The following is a 17,415-nucleotide window of genomic DNA, read 5'->3' on the forward strand; positions in this document are numbered from 1 at the left end:
ACTATGTTGTAATGTTGTTTCCTCATTAAAACACATCTGGAGTTTTGTTTTATTTCAGTCACGCATGTTTAACACACTAACCCTGCATATTTAGGCTGAATTCTTCCCTCAAGCAGGAAACACTCACCTTTAATATAGAAAATAGACCAATAGAAACTAAATAATCTTTGTGTGAATCTAAAGTTGTGTTATGTCTGGGTTAAGGCTAAGAATCTCAGACTATGGTTTAAATCAGGGAGTGAACCATGAGAAGTAACATAAGTGCAGGCAGACATATGTAACCTTTGTGTCGGCGCGTTTCTATATTAGGGACCAAAGAGGTGTTGGAATCTTTACGGCGAAGGTCAGAGGAGCTGAGAAGACATTGGTATCCTGGGTAAGCCTAAACATCAGAATAACATACACAGCAAGCTATCCAGCCAACACAAATGTAAAAAATAACCATTGGAGACAAGACATCATGCACAAAAAATACAAAAATTCTGATTCAAGTATAATGAGACAATGTAATCTTAATTAAGTATAATTTTGACTTTATGGGTAAAATCCTTGATATGAGACAAAGAAAAATGAAAAAGATAATCATGAAGTGTGAAAGTATTATAGCCTTTTATAATTTTTTCTGTACTGTCCATTTCCAAACAAAGACCACATTATGTTTGTCAGCTCTTGACCTGTAAGTCTAAACCTTGACATGTGAGTAACCCTGGCTTCACTTCCCCCATCTACAACTTCATTTGACAACCAAATTATCCTTCTAAAGAAATATTTATTTTAAGAGTTCGTTCTCCATTGTAAATATTTGCCAAATATAGACAAATCAAATCAAATATCCACCATATGTTTACCTATCGATACTATGGAGTGACATCATGCTGGAGGTGGTTTGCATGTATGTGTATGGGACAATGTTTAGCAGTTACCATGGTGACACAATTCACACATTAACACTGTCAAAAAAGTTTTAAGATTATCTGAATACTCATGGAAAAATACAAAATGAATTTAAACCATGCATGTTCAAGTGTCTGTGATCAATACGAGCGTTCATGATCCTATTTAGGTGTTTGATTTTCTACAAATTATTATTATATATATTATATATTATTTGAGAGGGACTTGTTTTAACAGCACAAATCAGCTCACCTGTTGTAGTTCAGCTAAGTCAACCCTTTATGGTCAGACTGTGTTAAAACAAAGCTCAGATTAAAATCTAACAAGCCTCAGACTGAGCAGTGCCTATAGTTAGCATCACAACCCCAGGGAATGTTGATGACATTAGCTGCCAAGTATCAGTTTACAGGTTACAGAGTGAGGAAAATGTAGTACCGTTGCCATGGTAGTTAATGAATCAAAGTGGCTGAAAAGGCACGCACTCAAGTCCAAGAGGGTCAACTAACAAAAAATTGTATCTCTCAAAATGGCAGACAGTGATGGAAAAAGCAAGGTGTCAGGTAAAACAACTCATGACACTGAATGAGTAAACCTTATTTTTTTACATGGTCCAACAATAGCCTTTGTGTACAGTCTATTTCTGAAGTGAAACCGTTATCAAACCAGCGATAAGATAACATGACTAATGTGTTTGGTAATTCAAATGGTAAGGGAGAGGGGGAAAAGGTGAGTCACACAGTATAAAGTGTCACGTCAGGTGAGCTGCTGCCTAGCAACTTCACACACCTCCATAAGCCTGGAGGAGTGATGGGGGCACAAAGGGCATTAAGAGAGTAGAGGCTGCCCTCTGCTGGTGGGTAAAGGGATTGAACAGGAAAAAGGTCTACTGGTAAATAAGTAGGTGTTCTTTTTCACTAATAAATGAAATACATTGACATACCATTGAATTAAAATGTGTGAATGTAAAAGTAAAATATACTTCCATTTAAAACGCAGTATCAGAATTTTAAAAGGTGTGCCAATAAAAAATTTTGATGGAGAGTCCACCTCTGCTTAGCTCCAAGCAATGTTATTGCTTAGCCTGAAATGCTCCACAGTATGGCATTAAATGCATCTATCTTGCATTTATTCATTATTTATTCTTGGCCTTGTGGTATCATCTGCATGATCTCCACTGAGATAGATAACTGTAATGCCATATTGTGAAACATTTCAGGAATACCATCCCCATAGAGATCAGGTGGAGAACCTTAGACCTTTTTCCTTAGTGCGTATTTCATATGAGGATTTATTGTTATTCATATGCTTATCAACTATAAAACAATTATTAGTTAAAGCATCTTAAACATTATTCTCCATCGTGTGGTCCAGTTGTACTTTTGCATAATTTTATATTTTGTCCACAAGAGGGCACTGCCACACCAAAACAATTCAGCCTTGAACTGTAGAGCTTTGAGTTAAATAAAGCAGAAAATGTTTGTGGCTGCATATCTGATAGCGCTTACTCGATGTTAGACACAAGACACTTTGCAATCAGTCCATCTGTAAACACTACATATCTTCTAATTACATGTTTATTTACACAAGTCAAAGTACAATGATAAGAATCTTAGTGTTAAAAGCTTTGCCCTATTTTGGACCCCTGGATGAACAATGTAGGACAAGTTCCAACATTTTTGTTAGACATGTGCTAAGCCCCTAAAGTCCACTCTAGTTTCTTAGAAACTAAAGCCCCTCATTCTTCTGCCTAAAAGTGCCTATTAATCCCACATTGTCTTTGCATTAGAAAACTATGTGTAATCTGTAATTGTTCGGTAAAAGTCCACCAGCTGTCCTTATTAAGCGCAGACAAAGGGTAGAGGTGAAGCAGGTATTGAACTTTGACCTCTGACCCCAAAGCAGCAGCTAAAGTGGACTAGCCCAATAATAACATTCTTCTATTTAAGTGCGATACCAAAGAATGAAAAACGGATTTGGATAAAGAGTGCTGTCCAGCTTCCAACCACATCTGTGAAACATCCGAACACTCAACATCACTTCATTCAGTGTGTAAGACATCTGTACTGCAAAAAGTACTACCACCACACAATTCTTTTAGTAGATTTAAGATTTATGAGCTGAGGTGCATTGTCTCCATATTTCAAGAATAGCCGATACTGACAGAAGCCACCTCATAGCAATTTAAGCTTGGATTAAGGTCAGGCTGAAGCAAGAAGTTTGAGAAAGGAGTGGCAGTGTGGCTTTACCGGTGATATAAAAAAATGCAGTAATCCGAGCAGGCCATTCACACACTTCAAACAAACACACACCCAGGAGGCGGCCTATGTCCAGGATAGAAGGAGGGGGAGAGAGAGACAGAGAGAAGGAAATGGGGGAGAGAAATATGGGAAGAGAGGGGGAGAGAGAGAAAAAGGGAGAGAGAGAAAGAGGGGAGAGGAGAGACAGGGTGGGGCGGGCAGGCGGTGCATTCCTGATCATTCATGGCCCAGTGAAGGAGCAGCCCAGGACCTGACGCCAGATGTGCTCCCCAATATGCTCAATGTTTTTAATATGGAGACTGAAATCACATACAGATGGCACAGCATTTCAGCAACTACAGCTGAACAAAAGAGAAGTTCATTTACCTTGATATAGTGTATATTTTAGTCTTTTGTTCTATGGGGCCTCAAGTATGTTTTGTGCTAGCCTCAAGACTGGATGAAATTGGGCCAGGAAAAGTGTAAATCTATGGCAAAAACCTGTGAAAATGCAATTAATTAATCACTTCATAAAGCTTATCAGTTTTTTTGTCAGCAGTGTTATAAACCCTACCTTAAACAATACTACAAGGTTACTATCACCATGTGAGATTTGAATAATCAAAACATATCCTATTAAAATTTCACAGCCAAATCCATATTTTATAAATCTGTTATTATAATTTTATCTCTAGACAAGAATCCCAACATCTCTGGTTCAACACATTTTCCAACTGGGTTCAATTCCTCAATAGTTCAAGTGTTTACACATACACGGCAATCCTAGTGGAAAAATACAATGACCAGGAAAAATATCTGCATAGCTTGCCAATGAATTTGCATTACTCTATCCAAATAGTTAGATAAGAGTGAAATGGTCACACTGCAGTAATTCTGAATCTAAAAAAGCATATTTAAACTTCAGTTGGTTGAAAGTTTGTCATTGCTACAATGTTCAAAACGCCCTTATGTGATGTAAACACACAGCAGAACCGGTTTTAAATGCCAATGGACAAAAGCACTTCTATTTTTTTAAAACTTGAACAGAGAAAGTTTTTGACAAGCAGCTGTTCAGTCAACACACAAGAATTTTCTATTTTCCTTTCCTACATGTTTCTACAAGGAAAATGTATAATAAACAAACCAAAAGTGGTTGCAGTAGACACAAACACAATAGGCAGGCTCTCCTTCATCATATTTCCTTTTGAGTTTTAATGTGGAGATTAAATAATGGATGCTGACAAAAGACGGTATTCAATCTACACAGACCTCCCCTGGTGACCTTCCACCACATAAACGTAAAACATTTGCTGGGCTGGTGACTTTATATGGAGAGGAATTGTTTGGTAAGCTACTATTACTATACCACCCACTGCTTCAGCAGCCACAAGGTGCACAGTCTATTGGCTGTAGTAAGTTTGAAAGAAGTATAAGGTAGGGAATAAGGATGGGTAAATTCTTGTACCACAAAATCATGAGAGATTAGAAAGGCACAAGACTGCACACATAAGGAAATTGTGAACTGGGTTGGTTTTATTTATTAAAAACTGCATAAAAAATCTTGTCCCAATCTCATCTTGTAGAAATTGTGTCTTGTGTTGAATTGAAATACATATATCATAAAAAATACCATTAATATAAAAAAAAAATTAATCTAGGATGTACTAATTTGTAGCACGTGTCTCTCAAATAGCACATCTCCCCTTAATAATTCTCTTAACTTCTTATAACTTTTTAGCTGCAAAATCAGCACTATTTCTCAGTCCTTGTAAATTATTCTCATTTTTGTGTAAACTGCCTGTCTGTCAAAAACTGTCTGTTTTTGACACAAATGGACCATGCGTCTCTCTGATTGGCTAATCCTGTCAATCAGGCTCTCTAAAATCAGGGAGAAAGGATACAGCTCCAGAATCACAAATTTTTGTCTATCTATCTATCTATCTATTATATATATATATATATATATATATATATATATATATATATATATATATATATTTTTTTTTTTTTTTTTTTTTTTTTATCGTGTTGTTCTGGCTGGCCAGGTGAAGTATGTACCAATATATCAGTGATAAACACCCTTTATTAACTTCATTCCTGGGTCAATTTTCAAGGTCATTTAGATACTTTTTCAGACAACAAAGCAGAGACCCCATGGGACACAACAGCACAATTTAAAGGGGAGGACTGTGGACAGTGAAGACACAAAGTTCAATGTGTGGGCTGACAGCACAATCTGGCAACGCACCAGACCCCAGACCTCCCAAACCCCTTTAAACCCCAGAGGGACCTAAGACTACAGGTGCAGAACGCGCAGCTGCAGTTCAACAGTGAATTTATCAGCATCCAATACATAAACAAATATGAGCCTTAGCCACTGAACACAAACTAGAAACACACTAAATTTAAGGCACTTGGCAAGGGGTGAATTTCTTTTGCATCTGCAGTCGTTTAGTGCCCGGCCTGTTAAAGGTGATAGTATTATATGCCATGTGTTTACACATATAACGCAATTTAACAAGCACACAAACGGGAACAAAGCCAAAGGAAACCACTAATAAAATGCAGGATGTGTGATCTAACAGTACAGTAGCAGCCTCGCTTCAGTAGGTCCATGCACCACAATACACAACTGCCAGTGTGGCATGAAATAGGCCAGTCACAATAATAACTACTATATCAACTTACTGCTTAATGTAAGAAATGTATTTTTTTTTATTTACAGCATTACGATGCTTTTTTGCCAACCAATGATCTCCTAACAGTACAACATTTGAGCTGACAGGGTTGAATAATTAATGTTTGACTAGATAACATGTTATTATTTACTTAATACTTAACTAATGTAAATTGTGTTTAATTTATTGTCTTCAAGCAGTTATTTGTTAAGTATGCACATTCTACACTTAGCATCCCACAGGGTCACGGTATGGGTCTTCAAAATTATTGTTGATTGCAATATTTTCAACGGTAATACACCTTAGTACCAAATGTGTTATCTTGACAGGCCTAGTTTAGTCTATTCACAACACACCAGCGTATCAATTATCAACTTGTAGATAACCGTATAACACGTGAAGGTAGATAGTGAAATGATCAAGTGATAAGATTGAAAGGTGAGAATACAATTAAAAGAAAACAGGAGCACCAGTCAGACTGAGTGAATTATGTTGATGAGGCAGACGGCGGGCTGACCGTTACGGGACAATGGGGATTGACTTAAGGTCTGGCATGTCGCCCTCTACAGCTGGGACCTGTCTCAAATACACACAAACAAGCACACACGCTCTTTGGTTAGTCTGAGTGATCCCTCTTATCCAGTCTGCATCAGCCCGGGACAAACCTCTTCCAAACACTGGACAAAGACCAGCTTTCATGTACCAACACGGAGCCGCTGCCCTGGTCCAAGCTCTGCCCCCGGAGCTCTCCGTCATGCAAAGGCGGATTTGGGAGCAGCATCCAGATCAGCTGTGGGTGGGACATCCAGCTGGCAGTGCCTATTCCAACTACTATACTTCCTTTTTAGGTTTCAAGATACATTAAAGATGCATTATGTAACTTTTCTGGTAGAGGGTCTGTCAATGCTTTTCTCCATGGAGATGTCATTGCTTTGTCTCAAATGTTTCACAGTATGGTATTAAACCTTTTTATCTTCATGAAGACCAAACCAGACCAAGTTACCGGTCAGATCTGTGGAGAGGCAACCCCGCTCACAGTAAGAATGACAGTTTTCTAGGTATTTTTGAGCTATAAAACCACCTATAATGAAATACATATAAGATAGACCTGTTTAATGACACACTGTGGAACATTTCAGATAAAGTAATGGCATGTCCATATCCATATCCACGGACCCCACAGTAAGAAGTTAAATAGTGCAATTTTAAGAACAAACTATAGATGTAAAAAATCATACACAACACATAAGATATAATATAGTGAAAATAAGATAAAAAATTACTAGCAATGTGTATAACAGAAGTACTGAGTATACGTTTCCATAAATGTGTTAGAACAAAAGAGAGACATGCAGTATTATCTTTTAAACAATAATATAAGGTGACATTTCTTCTTCCTCAATAGCTGTAAATAGTAATACTTTCTTAAAATTTTAAGAAAAAATTATTCCCAGCTATAAAAATTACAAGCACAAAATCCATCAGCTATAACATATTTTTTCAAATATTTGAGAGCTCCAGTTACATTAATTTCCCATTTCCTTTCTATCCTCATCTGATCTGACCAGCCTCCCATAAACACAGCATCTCTTTGTGCATGGAGTGAAGGGGCTGAAATGCAAACTCCAGCCCACCTCGGACTCAGAGCCAAAGGCCAGTGGACAGGCCCCCACCCACAGCATGGTCCATAGCGGGAAAATCCCTCCTCTCACAGGCCGATATATGCACAGTGTGTGGCATGCACAGGTGAGCCCCTATTGTATACATTAGTGTGTAGGCGACATTGTGTCTAGCTAGGACGTACAGGAAATGTTTGCTTTTAAATTGACTGAACTTAAAGGAGCAAGTGTCCATTCTGAATCACAGCAAAGGCCATGAAACAACTTTGGGAAATGTGGTATTGGTGGTATAGCCAAGGAACATACTGGTACAAAAACTAAAGTGAAATTCAACCTTAGCTATTGTGTATTTTTCACTGATCTCAAATTACAAAAGCATCTTGTCTGCTCCAGGGCTCTCACTGTGCTCTGACCAGTTTTGGTTTCTAAGGTGCATGGGAAAGAAAACTATAAGACATGAGATACAATAGGAGTTTAAATACAGTGGTTTTGTAAGTCAGCAAAATTCCTCCTCGTGTTAGGTGAAGCTCAAATGGCTACGTCTTACATTCTTTATGGATTTAGTGTGATAATGAGATACTTGTGTAATCTTATAAAAAATGCAAGTCTTAAAGAATTCAGAGGATTAAGAGCATGTGACAATTTGAGGTTAACCGTGGAGCATGTAACTCCTGGTGGGAGGTCTGCCACCTGCTTGTCTCCATGGAGATGTTATTGCTTTGCCTTGAATGTTCCGCAGTATGGCACTGAACTGATCAATCTTACAATTATTCATTAACAGGTGCTTTAAGTGCTAAAAAAATGTGAAAAGCATGCATTATAACTGTGTGCAGGAGTACTTCTCCACAGATCTGAGCTAATAGGTAATGGCCTGGTGGCATTTCCTGTTTATGTCAATCAAGATAAATTTAGCCATATAGAATATTCCAGGCAAAGCGATAGTACCTCGCCTGAGGAAAAGTGACATAGCGCAGCTTTAACTAACAAACTGAAATAAAACAAGTTTCCTGTGACAGTTTGCTTAACTTTGCACTGTGAGATAGACTAACATTAGATTTGCATTACTGTTGTGAATGTTGAGATAAGTAGAGAATGTAAGTGGGATTAGGAATGCTGTTTGCAAATTCAACTTTGAGACATTTTGAGCACTTGAGTAAAATGTATTATATCAGCCATCACTCTCTTGACAAAAGTGCCCTATAATGTCATTCAAGCATACAGTGAGAGGAGAACCCTTTTTATGGCAATGTGTGGGTGCCACGGTCTGACTGTCTTTCAACAGGAGCAATCCACCAGTACTGCATATTTTAAAGACATCACAACGCTCATCAGTGTTGCAGGAGCACTGGCCAGAGGAATGATCAGGTATTGTCAAGGTGGTATGGTGGTGCAATTAGCCCTGCAAATGCACGTTAGCTCCACCTATTGTGTCACCAGTGTGAGCAACAGTGGCGTGCAAAGGAAAGTCTCCAGAAAAACCATAAGTCTTCTTATAAATCCTCTGTTTAGGTTTTGTGATTAGTAGTTCAGAATGATCAGGCTGATTTGAGTAAAAACATAATGTATCTATATATTTTATCAAGTAATAATTTCAAAACATTCTCCTCTCAATCAATGCATGTTTTAAATACTTTTTTTCTTTCACTATTCCACTTCCCAAAGCTATAAAAAACCAGACATCAAGGTTATGACTTGCAATAAAAACAAAAATTACTTGTAAATCTTTGGATCTTGTCAGCTTGTCAAACTAGTTTCACTTCTTCATTTTAGCTCCAGACAAAGATGTGTAGTAATTCAAAGTTGCTCACTTTGCTCCCTCTGTGGGTGGCACCGAGACGATTTGTAGAAGTTGAGGTTAGAAAAATACAAGGGCGCCGAGTGGCTGTGTTTTAGTATTGGCAAAACACTGAGGTTAATGATCTCATCCAAAGTGGCCACTGTTTGCCAGTCTTTTCCCACATAAAGCAGGCCGCCCTCGGGTTAATACCTGCACTTCTAAACTCACCTCACCACTTCCTCAGGTATCACTGAAACAACTCGCCTACGAAGAAGTATTTAAACAAAAACCCGTAAATTATATGAGAGGAGCTACTGATGACAAGGTACAAGAGCAGGTTGGGTGAAGAGAACTGCAGATTGTGCAGGATTGACGATATCTTATAATTTAGTGGAAGTGAAAGGAGATATTATGTCATATTAAAGCACTTACCTTTAAATTTGTGGGTTGTATAGGGGTTACACAGAGGTCAGATGAAGGCCAAGGTGCAAGGGAAGCCATGTGGAGAGAAAGGGAGAAAGTAATTAGTTTCAAGCATTATTCTAATTCAAATATCAAATTACCTACATTCACTTTATAACTATGTCTATTAAAATGTGTATTTGTAGTAGGGTTAAAGAGGGAAGACTTTAAAAAAAAGAAAGAAAACAATGTGAAATTTGTTAAATAAAAATGTCTTTCAGACACAAGCAATAGTACATGAAACAAGTGAAAATTTTATGATGAAATTACAAAAAGTAAAGTGATAACAGAAAAGAAACTAGACATGTGTGATTCATGTTTTAAAAGAATTCAAGTTACTGGCAGATGCGTTTGGCGATATTGCTTAAGAGGGTTCCTATTAACTCTGACTCAGGACTGCCAACATGTGAAATGAAAATGCTGTTGTTAACACCCTGATGATAAATTCAGTCAAGTCACTTTGCCTTCTAAGCCTATTCAACGATCACCGATCAACGATGAAAATTTTTGTCATCGTAACTATATAACAATATTATTCTGAAAACCAGAACCCAAATAAATTACAACTGACAGCAATAACTTTTGTACAGAAGCTGTCAGCCCACAACTTGCATGGATTTCAAAGATGTACCTGGTGTAAAGAAAAAAAAATCCCTCATCAATAATACAATAATAGGCCTTACATTATTCAGATGGTGGAAAATAAAATCACATGTTTTTCAGACACCACACGTATGATGGGACATGTGAAGGTGACCACACCACAAGACCATCAGCAAAAACACCAATCACACGTACAAATGAGCATGGGACCTGAATAACTAGTAATGTGCTCTATATTACACAATAAGTTGCATTCACGTGACATCAAAACATTATAGGATCCATAAAGATTGAGCTGGAGGACACATCAGAATTCTGTGGAGAAATTGTTTATGTTGAAACTGTCATAGTGCAGATGTTTTGTCCCGTTTATAGTCAGAATCTCTGTCATTACTGGGCCTATCCACATGAAACAAAAACTGGTACAAAGTTTGACACAAGTCAGCATAAATAAACAGAAAAAGTGAAATTACCTTTTCATAATAGCTTCAGAAAGCTGTGCCATTATTTGACCACAAGACATGATTGTTGTCAGCTGAACTGATTTTAAGTTTGTGGACATATCTAACAAATAATAAGGTTCAACATGTGAATTCTGTTTGAACATTTCTCTCAAGAAAGAGTAAACCGTCTATAGAGTTAATTACACAGGCCCTTGTCCTCTATCTCCCAAATCAAATTCTACAATAGGAAAGCCACCTATGGGTTTCATTGCAGTATGATGAAAAATTAGGACCATTGTCATAGCTATTAAAAATAACAAAATATTTTAACAGTTGAAAGATTAAAAGTTCTCAAAATGACATAAAAGTAAGCTGAAATACATGAATGAAATTTCCTGTCAGTAAAACACAAATGTACAATTATCCAAAAACAATGACAGTGAATTGTCTAACTTTTGTATTTAATGTTTTGCTTTAATAATGTTGAGTCCAAAACAGGTGTACCCTGAACTGACACAAGACATCTCAAAGCATTCACTTTGTCCAAGCTCTTTCTGTGCCTATTCATTTTTTTTTTACCTACTTTTAAATCATAAATCTTAATGCCACAACAAAATTTTGTTGCCTTTTTTAAAATCACCTGCAAAACTATAAATAAACAAGTTTCAAAATACACACTACACTCTCAGGCTTGTTTGAGCTAATCAGGAAGCAGGATTTGCCTATACAAATGTGTACAGAAATGAGTGAGCCTACCTGGTTCATAGGGATTCTTTCTCTGCTTCTGACTCCAGATCCTAATCCCTTTAAGAGGCATGATAGCATCTGATCACGGCACTGCCCCAAACAACAAAGACTGCTGTCAATGCATTTTCGCCATCACTTTACGGAGTTTGCAGTTTTACACCTCTGAAATCCCTTCGTTACACGCATCTTGATGTCCACATGCACGCTGACCAATCGCAACCTGTCACAAAGAAAGAGGGGTGTGCAGCGAGAGGGAGGGGCTTGTTCGGCAGGGGGGCCCCAAACTGGTGACCCCCGACCCCGGAGGTTGCTAGGTGATGTAGTTGCTATCCACCGTGGGGCTGCTGTTGCTACAGAGATGTGCACTTTTCTCCTAAAGGGTGCTCCAGGCCTTTTCAGTTATCAAGTTAGGGGTCATAGCACACACACAGGCAGGACACACTCTGCTCACACGGGCTATTGTCCAGATAAGCCGTTGGGCAATCAAGAATGAGCAGGTTTAATTTTTACCAAGTTTGCTTTATATCTCAAGAGAGGTTTTTTTTTTAAATTAATTTTAAGACTTTATATTTCAGTCAGCTTTAGAGCATGTTTAATCATAATCTGACCATCTGTAGGTTTATCATATTGATAAGAAATTAAGGAGAAAAACACACATATGAAATTAATTTAATATAGATAACTCAATTCATGTGCCACTCAATAAGCCTTTCTTATTCATAATCTTTTTAAATGCAGATTTTGCAGCAAAACACAGCCATTAGAGGAGTGCTTCTCAAACTTTGCATACCAAGAACATCAAGATAATATTTGTCTCTTTGAATACCACCAGATCTAAGACTGGAATATGTCAGGCTGACATAGAGCTAAACAAAAATACCACAATTTGAGATACACTGCATTTCAAAATTAAATCTAATGCAGTTCTCAGCTTTTAACTCTGTTTCCATTTACCCAAGGTTTTTGTCAAAGCTTTATATCTGACTATCATCTTTGAGTCTTCCATCTCTTGATCCCCTTTCTCCTCAGGTAGACAAAGACCTCCTTTTAGCAAAATGATGGTGGTCTAACAATGAAATGTACAAAGAAAGCACATTTGATCCAACAGACTACAATGCTTCAGCTTGCAACTTGTAAGCGTTGATTAAAAACAGTCCAAATTATAATTAGGTGTATACTGGTGCTGCTTACACTGTTTATCGTAATCATAATTTGCGAACCAACACGGAAAGAAATTTGGGACAATCCCTTTTCCGCAGCCCCATTCATCAACACTGTTCTACTTTTCCAATCCTACAGGAAGCAGCAGCAAGAGACGCGTTTATTTCCTGAGGTTGGTGACGCAAGAGACAAAAAGAACAATTGAAAAAATAAAAATGATTGGATGAGACATGAGTTTAAGCATGAAGTTTTTCCTCTGAGGTTTGAGCTGAGGTCAAGGGCTTCAGGTCTAGTGAAGGGGAAGGACGTGTAGCAGGATGGAGCATGACCCACAGGAAGACAGGAAGGATCTCTGACAAATGCTCTGAAATGTAGAAGAGGCGATAAAGGCAAACAAGACGCCAGCGATATCACACATTCTTAGGATTGTATGAAAAAGCACATATTTTAATGGCAGCTATTGCTTTTACCTGACAGAAAAACTAAATTTCTGTAAATAATAAACTTTGCAAAACATTGGGTTATGCAATTAATCATATTTTTATCGAGATACAGATTCACTCATTTCTAATTAATTACATGGGTCTTTTTATCAAGAGGTCCACAACCAGTAGATCTCTGTCAGTTCAGACTTTATAAGGACAACTTTTACCATTTTTGTATAAAATAGTAATTATTAATAGTATATCTTGAGGAAATTAAATTAAATTGTCTGGTGGACATAAAGCAATATTTCCAAGGAGACAAACAGGTAGTGGAGCCTCCACTGGAAATGTTACCTTTAATATTGGAAGATGTGTTTAATGAAACAGAAATAAAAACGGCAAATCATCCAGATCCAATGAGGAAGAAACTATTGTGATTAATTATTTCGTCATATTGCCCAGCCCTCTTTAAGTATCCAAACTGAGCTGAATGATTTTGACACATTCAGGTGCATTCAAATTTGAGTTTTTGAAAGAACAATTATTTTGATTGGATTGTGGTTTTGTGATTTTTGGTGCTCTTGTAAATAGCCTCTGGTCACTGTTTTTAAATACATGTTGGTTTAACTGGTCTCCACTCACAGAAAACAAAAAAAAGATTGATTCTTGAAACATGAACATTAAAACATGATCAAACCATCATTTAAGATCCCACTTATGCCATTTACTTTGCCACTTTTCATCCACCATTACACCAATTTGAATGTCAGACAGACTCTAAAAAAGAACAAAAGATCCAGTGGTAACATAAAAACAATAACAAAGAAAATAAAATGTTGTCAAGTGCTCAATAGTCCTTGGTCCTTATAATGTTTTCAGCATGGACACACACATACGCTATGCAGCTAAAGCACTACAGTATTGACATGACATGAATTAAAGCATTATTTTATACTTAGCTTTTTCTTTATGCTGTGGGTGAATTTGTGTAGTATTTCACACAACATTTGAAACCAGAGAAAAGTCAACTGGGCTTTCAATCAGATCCATACGAACTAACGCCCATGAAAGCTCAACTGTCTGGCACCAAAGCGACCACAAAATGAAGCAATAGAAATGTTTGATAGAGCCCACAGTTATTTGACCATGTGTGTCATGTGACTGCGAAGGGAAAAAAGGGCAAGAGCAAAAAGTTCATGTAAGGGGGAGAAAAACAAGTATGGCTCCATGTTTTGGGAAGTTTGGGTAATGCAGGGAGAGAGGAGGAGAGAGAGTAAGAGATGGGGGGAGATAGATAGCGACAAAGAGAGAGACAATGAGTGAGGGAGAGATAGAGAGGGAGAGAGAGGAGAGAGAGAGTTAGCAAAAGAGTGGAAAAAAGAGGGGAGCAGGCAGGACAGAGGAAGACTGGTGCACAGACCGACCAGGCTGGTATCGGGACATGTCAGCACCAGGACCCAGCCTCTGGGAAAACACACGATCCACAGGAAAAAGGCTCATGAGGGGTCAAAGACTGGGTAATGGCACTAAAACATAACATCATAACAACATACAGTTTCCCATTACATCATAGGACACAAAATATGTATCTCTTGACATGATTTTTTTTCTTAACTGAACAACTACAATTACCAGGGAATCTAACTACTACTACCACTGCAATAGCTTACTTCTTGATTTAATGTATGTACTAGTATGCATGTAAAAGTCACAAGTTTGCTATGCTGATCTGGTCCTGACGATGCAATCCATTAGTGTATGAAAACTAAATCGGTGTCTATCTGGTTTTAATTAAACAGTGTCATCTGCTCTCACAAAAAGCAGATTAAATATAATAGCATTAATAGGGATCAATGTCACCTCATATTCCTAAAAAGGTTTACAGTTAGATTCATCACCTCTGCTTTGTTAAAATTTACGATAGACAATAAATAGTTTGACAGAATTGGCAAAGGTAAATTTCTAGACGCTGTGTCTGGAAACTAAAGAAATTGTCAGGTATATTATATAACATCCAACACTCGAGATCAAATATCATGGAAAATAAAATAAAATACTCGCTCAAAACCTCTATCAATGATGATTTCTCTGACACCAAACTCTACATTTGTGCAAAATACCAGACCCTTTTCTTCGGTGATTACTCTAGACTTTGAGAGGTGACCTGGTTCCCTTACAGCGTCCCAGTGACCCACAAGGAAAAATCTGAGCGATGTTGAGCTGTCGGAGCCAACTTTTAGCTGTTCCTTGATGTGAGCCCGTACAATGGTCTCCTGTGTTAGCCGCGGTGATGCAGGGGGAAGATTAAACAAGAAAAAAACTTCAAGTGGGCAGGGCACACCACATACCCACCAAACATTAGACCCAGAATATCAGGCAGTCGTTAATAGTAGCTTAAATATGGAGTTTAAAAGAGCAAAAGGGCAAAACGTTGTATTGGGGTCTGGCCTTTAATTGCTGAACCGCACATGTGGCAAAACTTAGTCAACTACACCCAAGCAGCTCCACCCCGCTTCTGGAAAAGAACAGAGCACTATTGGGGTTAGGTTTGAAACCACTATGGGCTTCTTCTAGTAGTCCATGAAGGAATATGAACGCCTATGAAGTCACAGTTAACAAAAGGATGAGTCAAAATGAAAATCCTGCTTTATTTGTCCTTGCCACATGAAAAGCCTGGGCTGGGTTCCCATATGGTGAGGAGACAGTGTTAGGACTGGTGATCTTGTTATGGGGGTTTCTCCGACCTATACTGCCCTCCGTACTCAGACAGCTGCTTTCCAAAACCTCCCATAATGCAACACACACGCCTCCACACACCAGCAGCCCAATTAGACACCCAGTTATGTAGTTAGAGGCTGTTTACCATAAATGTCCCTGTCCTTATGTGCCCTCCCCCACATCCAAAACATTTCATGCATTTGGTTTGACAATTAGAAAAAGCAAAGGCATAACAGTATTAGAAATATGTAATTACATTTCAGTCAAATAAATCTGTTTATATGAATGAGAAAATGCTTGCAAGTTAACTCTGGCTACAGGACTAATCACAATCAATTAAGAATTTCAAGATAATTTGTTATTTGTTTGGTATATGTAAAGACTGTATGCTGTTTATGTCACATTAACTTCAATGCTATTATTCATAGGGATGTTCTAAAATATCAAAATATCACATTGTGTAATGTGATGATACAGTATCGATATTGTGGGCTGCTGTATAGACATATCACAAAGAGTATTTTTTGGTATTTTTTACTAATTTATTTTGTTACAGCGCTACAGTTTGTTGCTTGTTTAAAGGAAGGAAACTCATTTGACATTTTCACTGTTTTTGAGGATTCATATGTTTGGGTTTCATATGAACTTTGTACAAGAAGTGGTTTAACAAAAACTTTTAGTATCACAGCCATGATTTAGCCATTTTTTTTTTTTAACCGTATCAAACTGATATATATGAAATATATAGTATCTAATCGAAAGCACACTGTATTGTGATATGTATCGCATCGTGGCCGGTGTTTCATGGTATGTATTATATCGGCAACTTCTTAATGATACCCAGCCCTAATCATTCATGAAGTTTGTTCTCATTAAGCTAGTAAAGTTCTGGAGGCATATATTAGAATATGGAAATAATTGAGAGAAAAGAAAGGATTTTACTGTTGTTTGCTCATGGTGTTAATCGTGAATAACCATAAAATTGCCATGTTGCTTCTCATAATAATTTGAACACTAAAATATTTATGATATCACTAATCGCTATAACAACTAAAGACTTTCAAACATTCAATAAGTCACATTTGCTATCCAACAAAACATGTGAGAACATCTAGTCTATTTGATGATGGAGTAGTTTTAGGCAGGCATTTATCAACACTGCAGAAATCTAATTGTACTCTAAACAATTGATTGAAATATTTTGTATATTTTTATCAGCCAGTTGTTCAGTATCACATTCCCAGACGTTATTATTTAGTAAGTCTGCTTTGTCTGACGAGCGGAAGCCTTTACAAAGAGGTGCACAATGAGCACAAGTATTTTTTTATGACAGACAATCCAAAGAGTTGCAACTCTTTCTGAAATAACATCCGATCCAACTCTTGCAAATCCTGAAAGACTGGCTATCACTGCTGAGAAAAATATTTAAGAGACAAAAGCTGACATGAAAGAAATGGCAGAGTAGAACCATCATTCATAAATGTTTGATAAAAGAGAAAGATTGATGGATCCTCCCTTCCCTGAGCCCAGGGGATATGGCATTTCGGTTGGGTCCACTCAGCACTGCCTCTGCCTAACACAACAAAGACTTATCTCTGCCTCTTGTCCGCACCTCCAGGGCCTCTGTGCACCGGGACCCCAAGGCCAAAGG

The 17,415-nt window shown here is 37.7% G+C and overlaps 1 protein-coding gene across 3 annotated transcripts in view; it reads right to left on the reverse strand.

The window, feature by feature from the left end:
- The window catches only part of nhsl1b (NHS-like 1b), an 85,095-nt gene that overhangs the window by 56,373 nt on the left and 11,307 nt on the right, over positions 1-17,415 (reverse strand). Inside the window, exon 1 of one of the 3 annotated variants that reach the window (XM_055149244.1) lies at positions 11,470-11,557. The exons of the other annotated variants lie outside the window; for them this stretch is intronic. Coding sequence (XP_055005219.1) covers positions 11,470-11,530 — 61 coding nt within the window. The 5' untranslated portion in view covers positions 11,531-11,557. Of the gene's footprint in view, positions 1-11,469; positions 11,558-17,415 lie in introns of those variants that run through there. 3 annotated transcript variants of the gene reach the window in all.

This window comes from Boleophthalmus pectinirostris, unplaced genomic scaffold (genome assembly GCF_026225935.1).
Source record: "Boleophthalmus pectinirostris isolate CB_2022bp ecotype Guang Dong unplaced genomic scaffold, ASM2622593v1 HiC_scaffold_13, whole genome shotgun sequence".
NCBI lineage: Eukaryota > Metazoa > Chordata > Actinopteri > Gobiiformes > Gobiidae > Boleophthalmus > Boleophthalmus pectinirostris.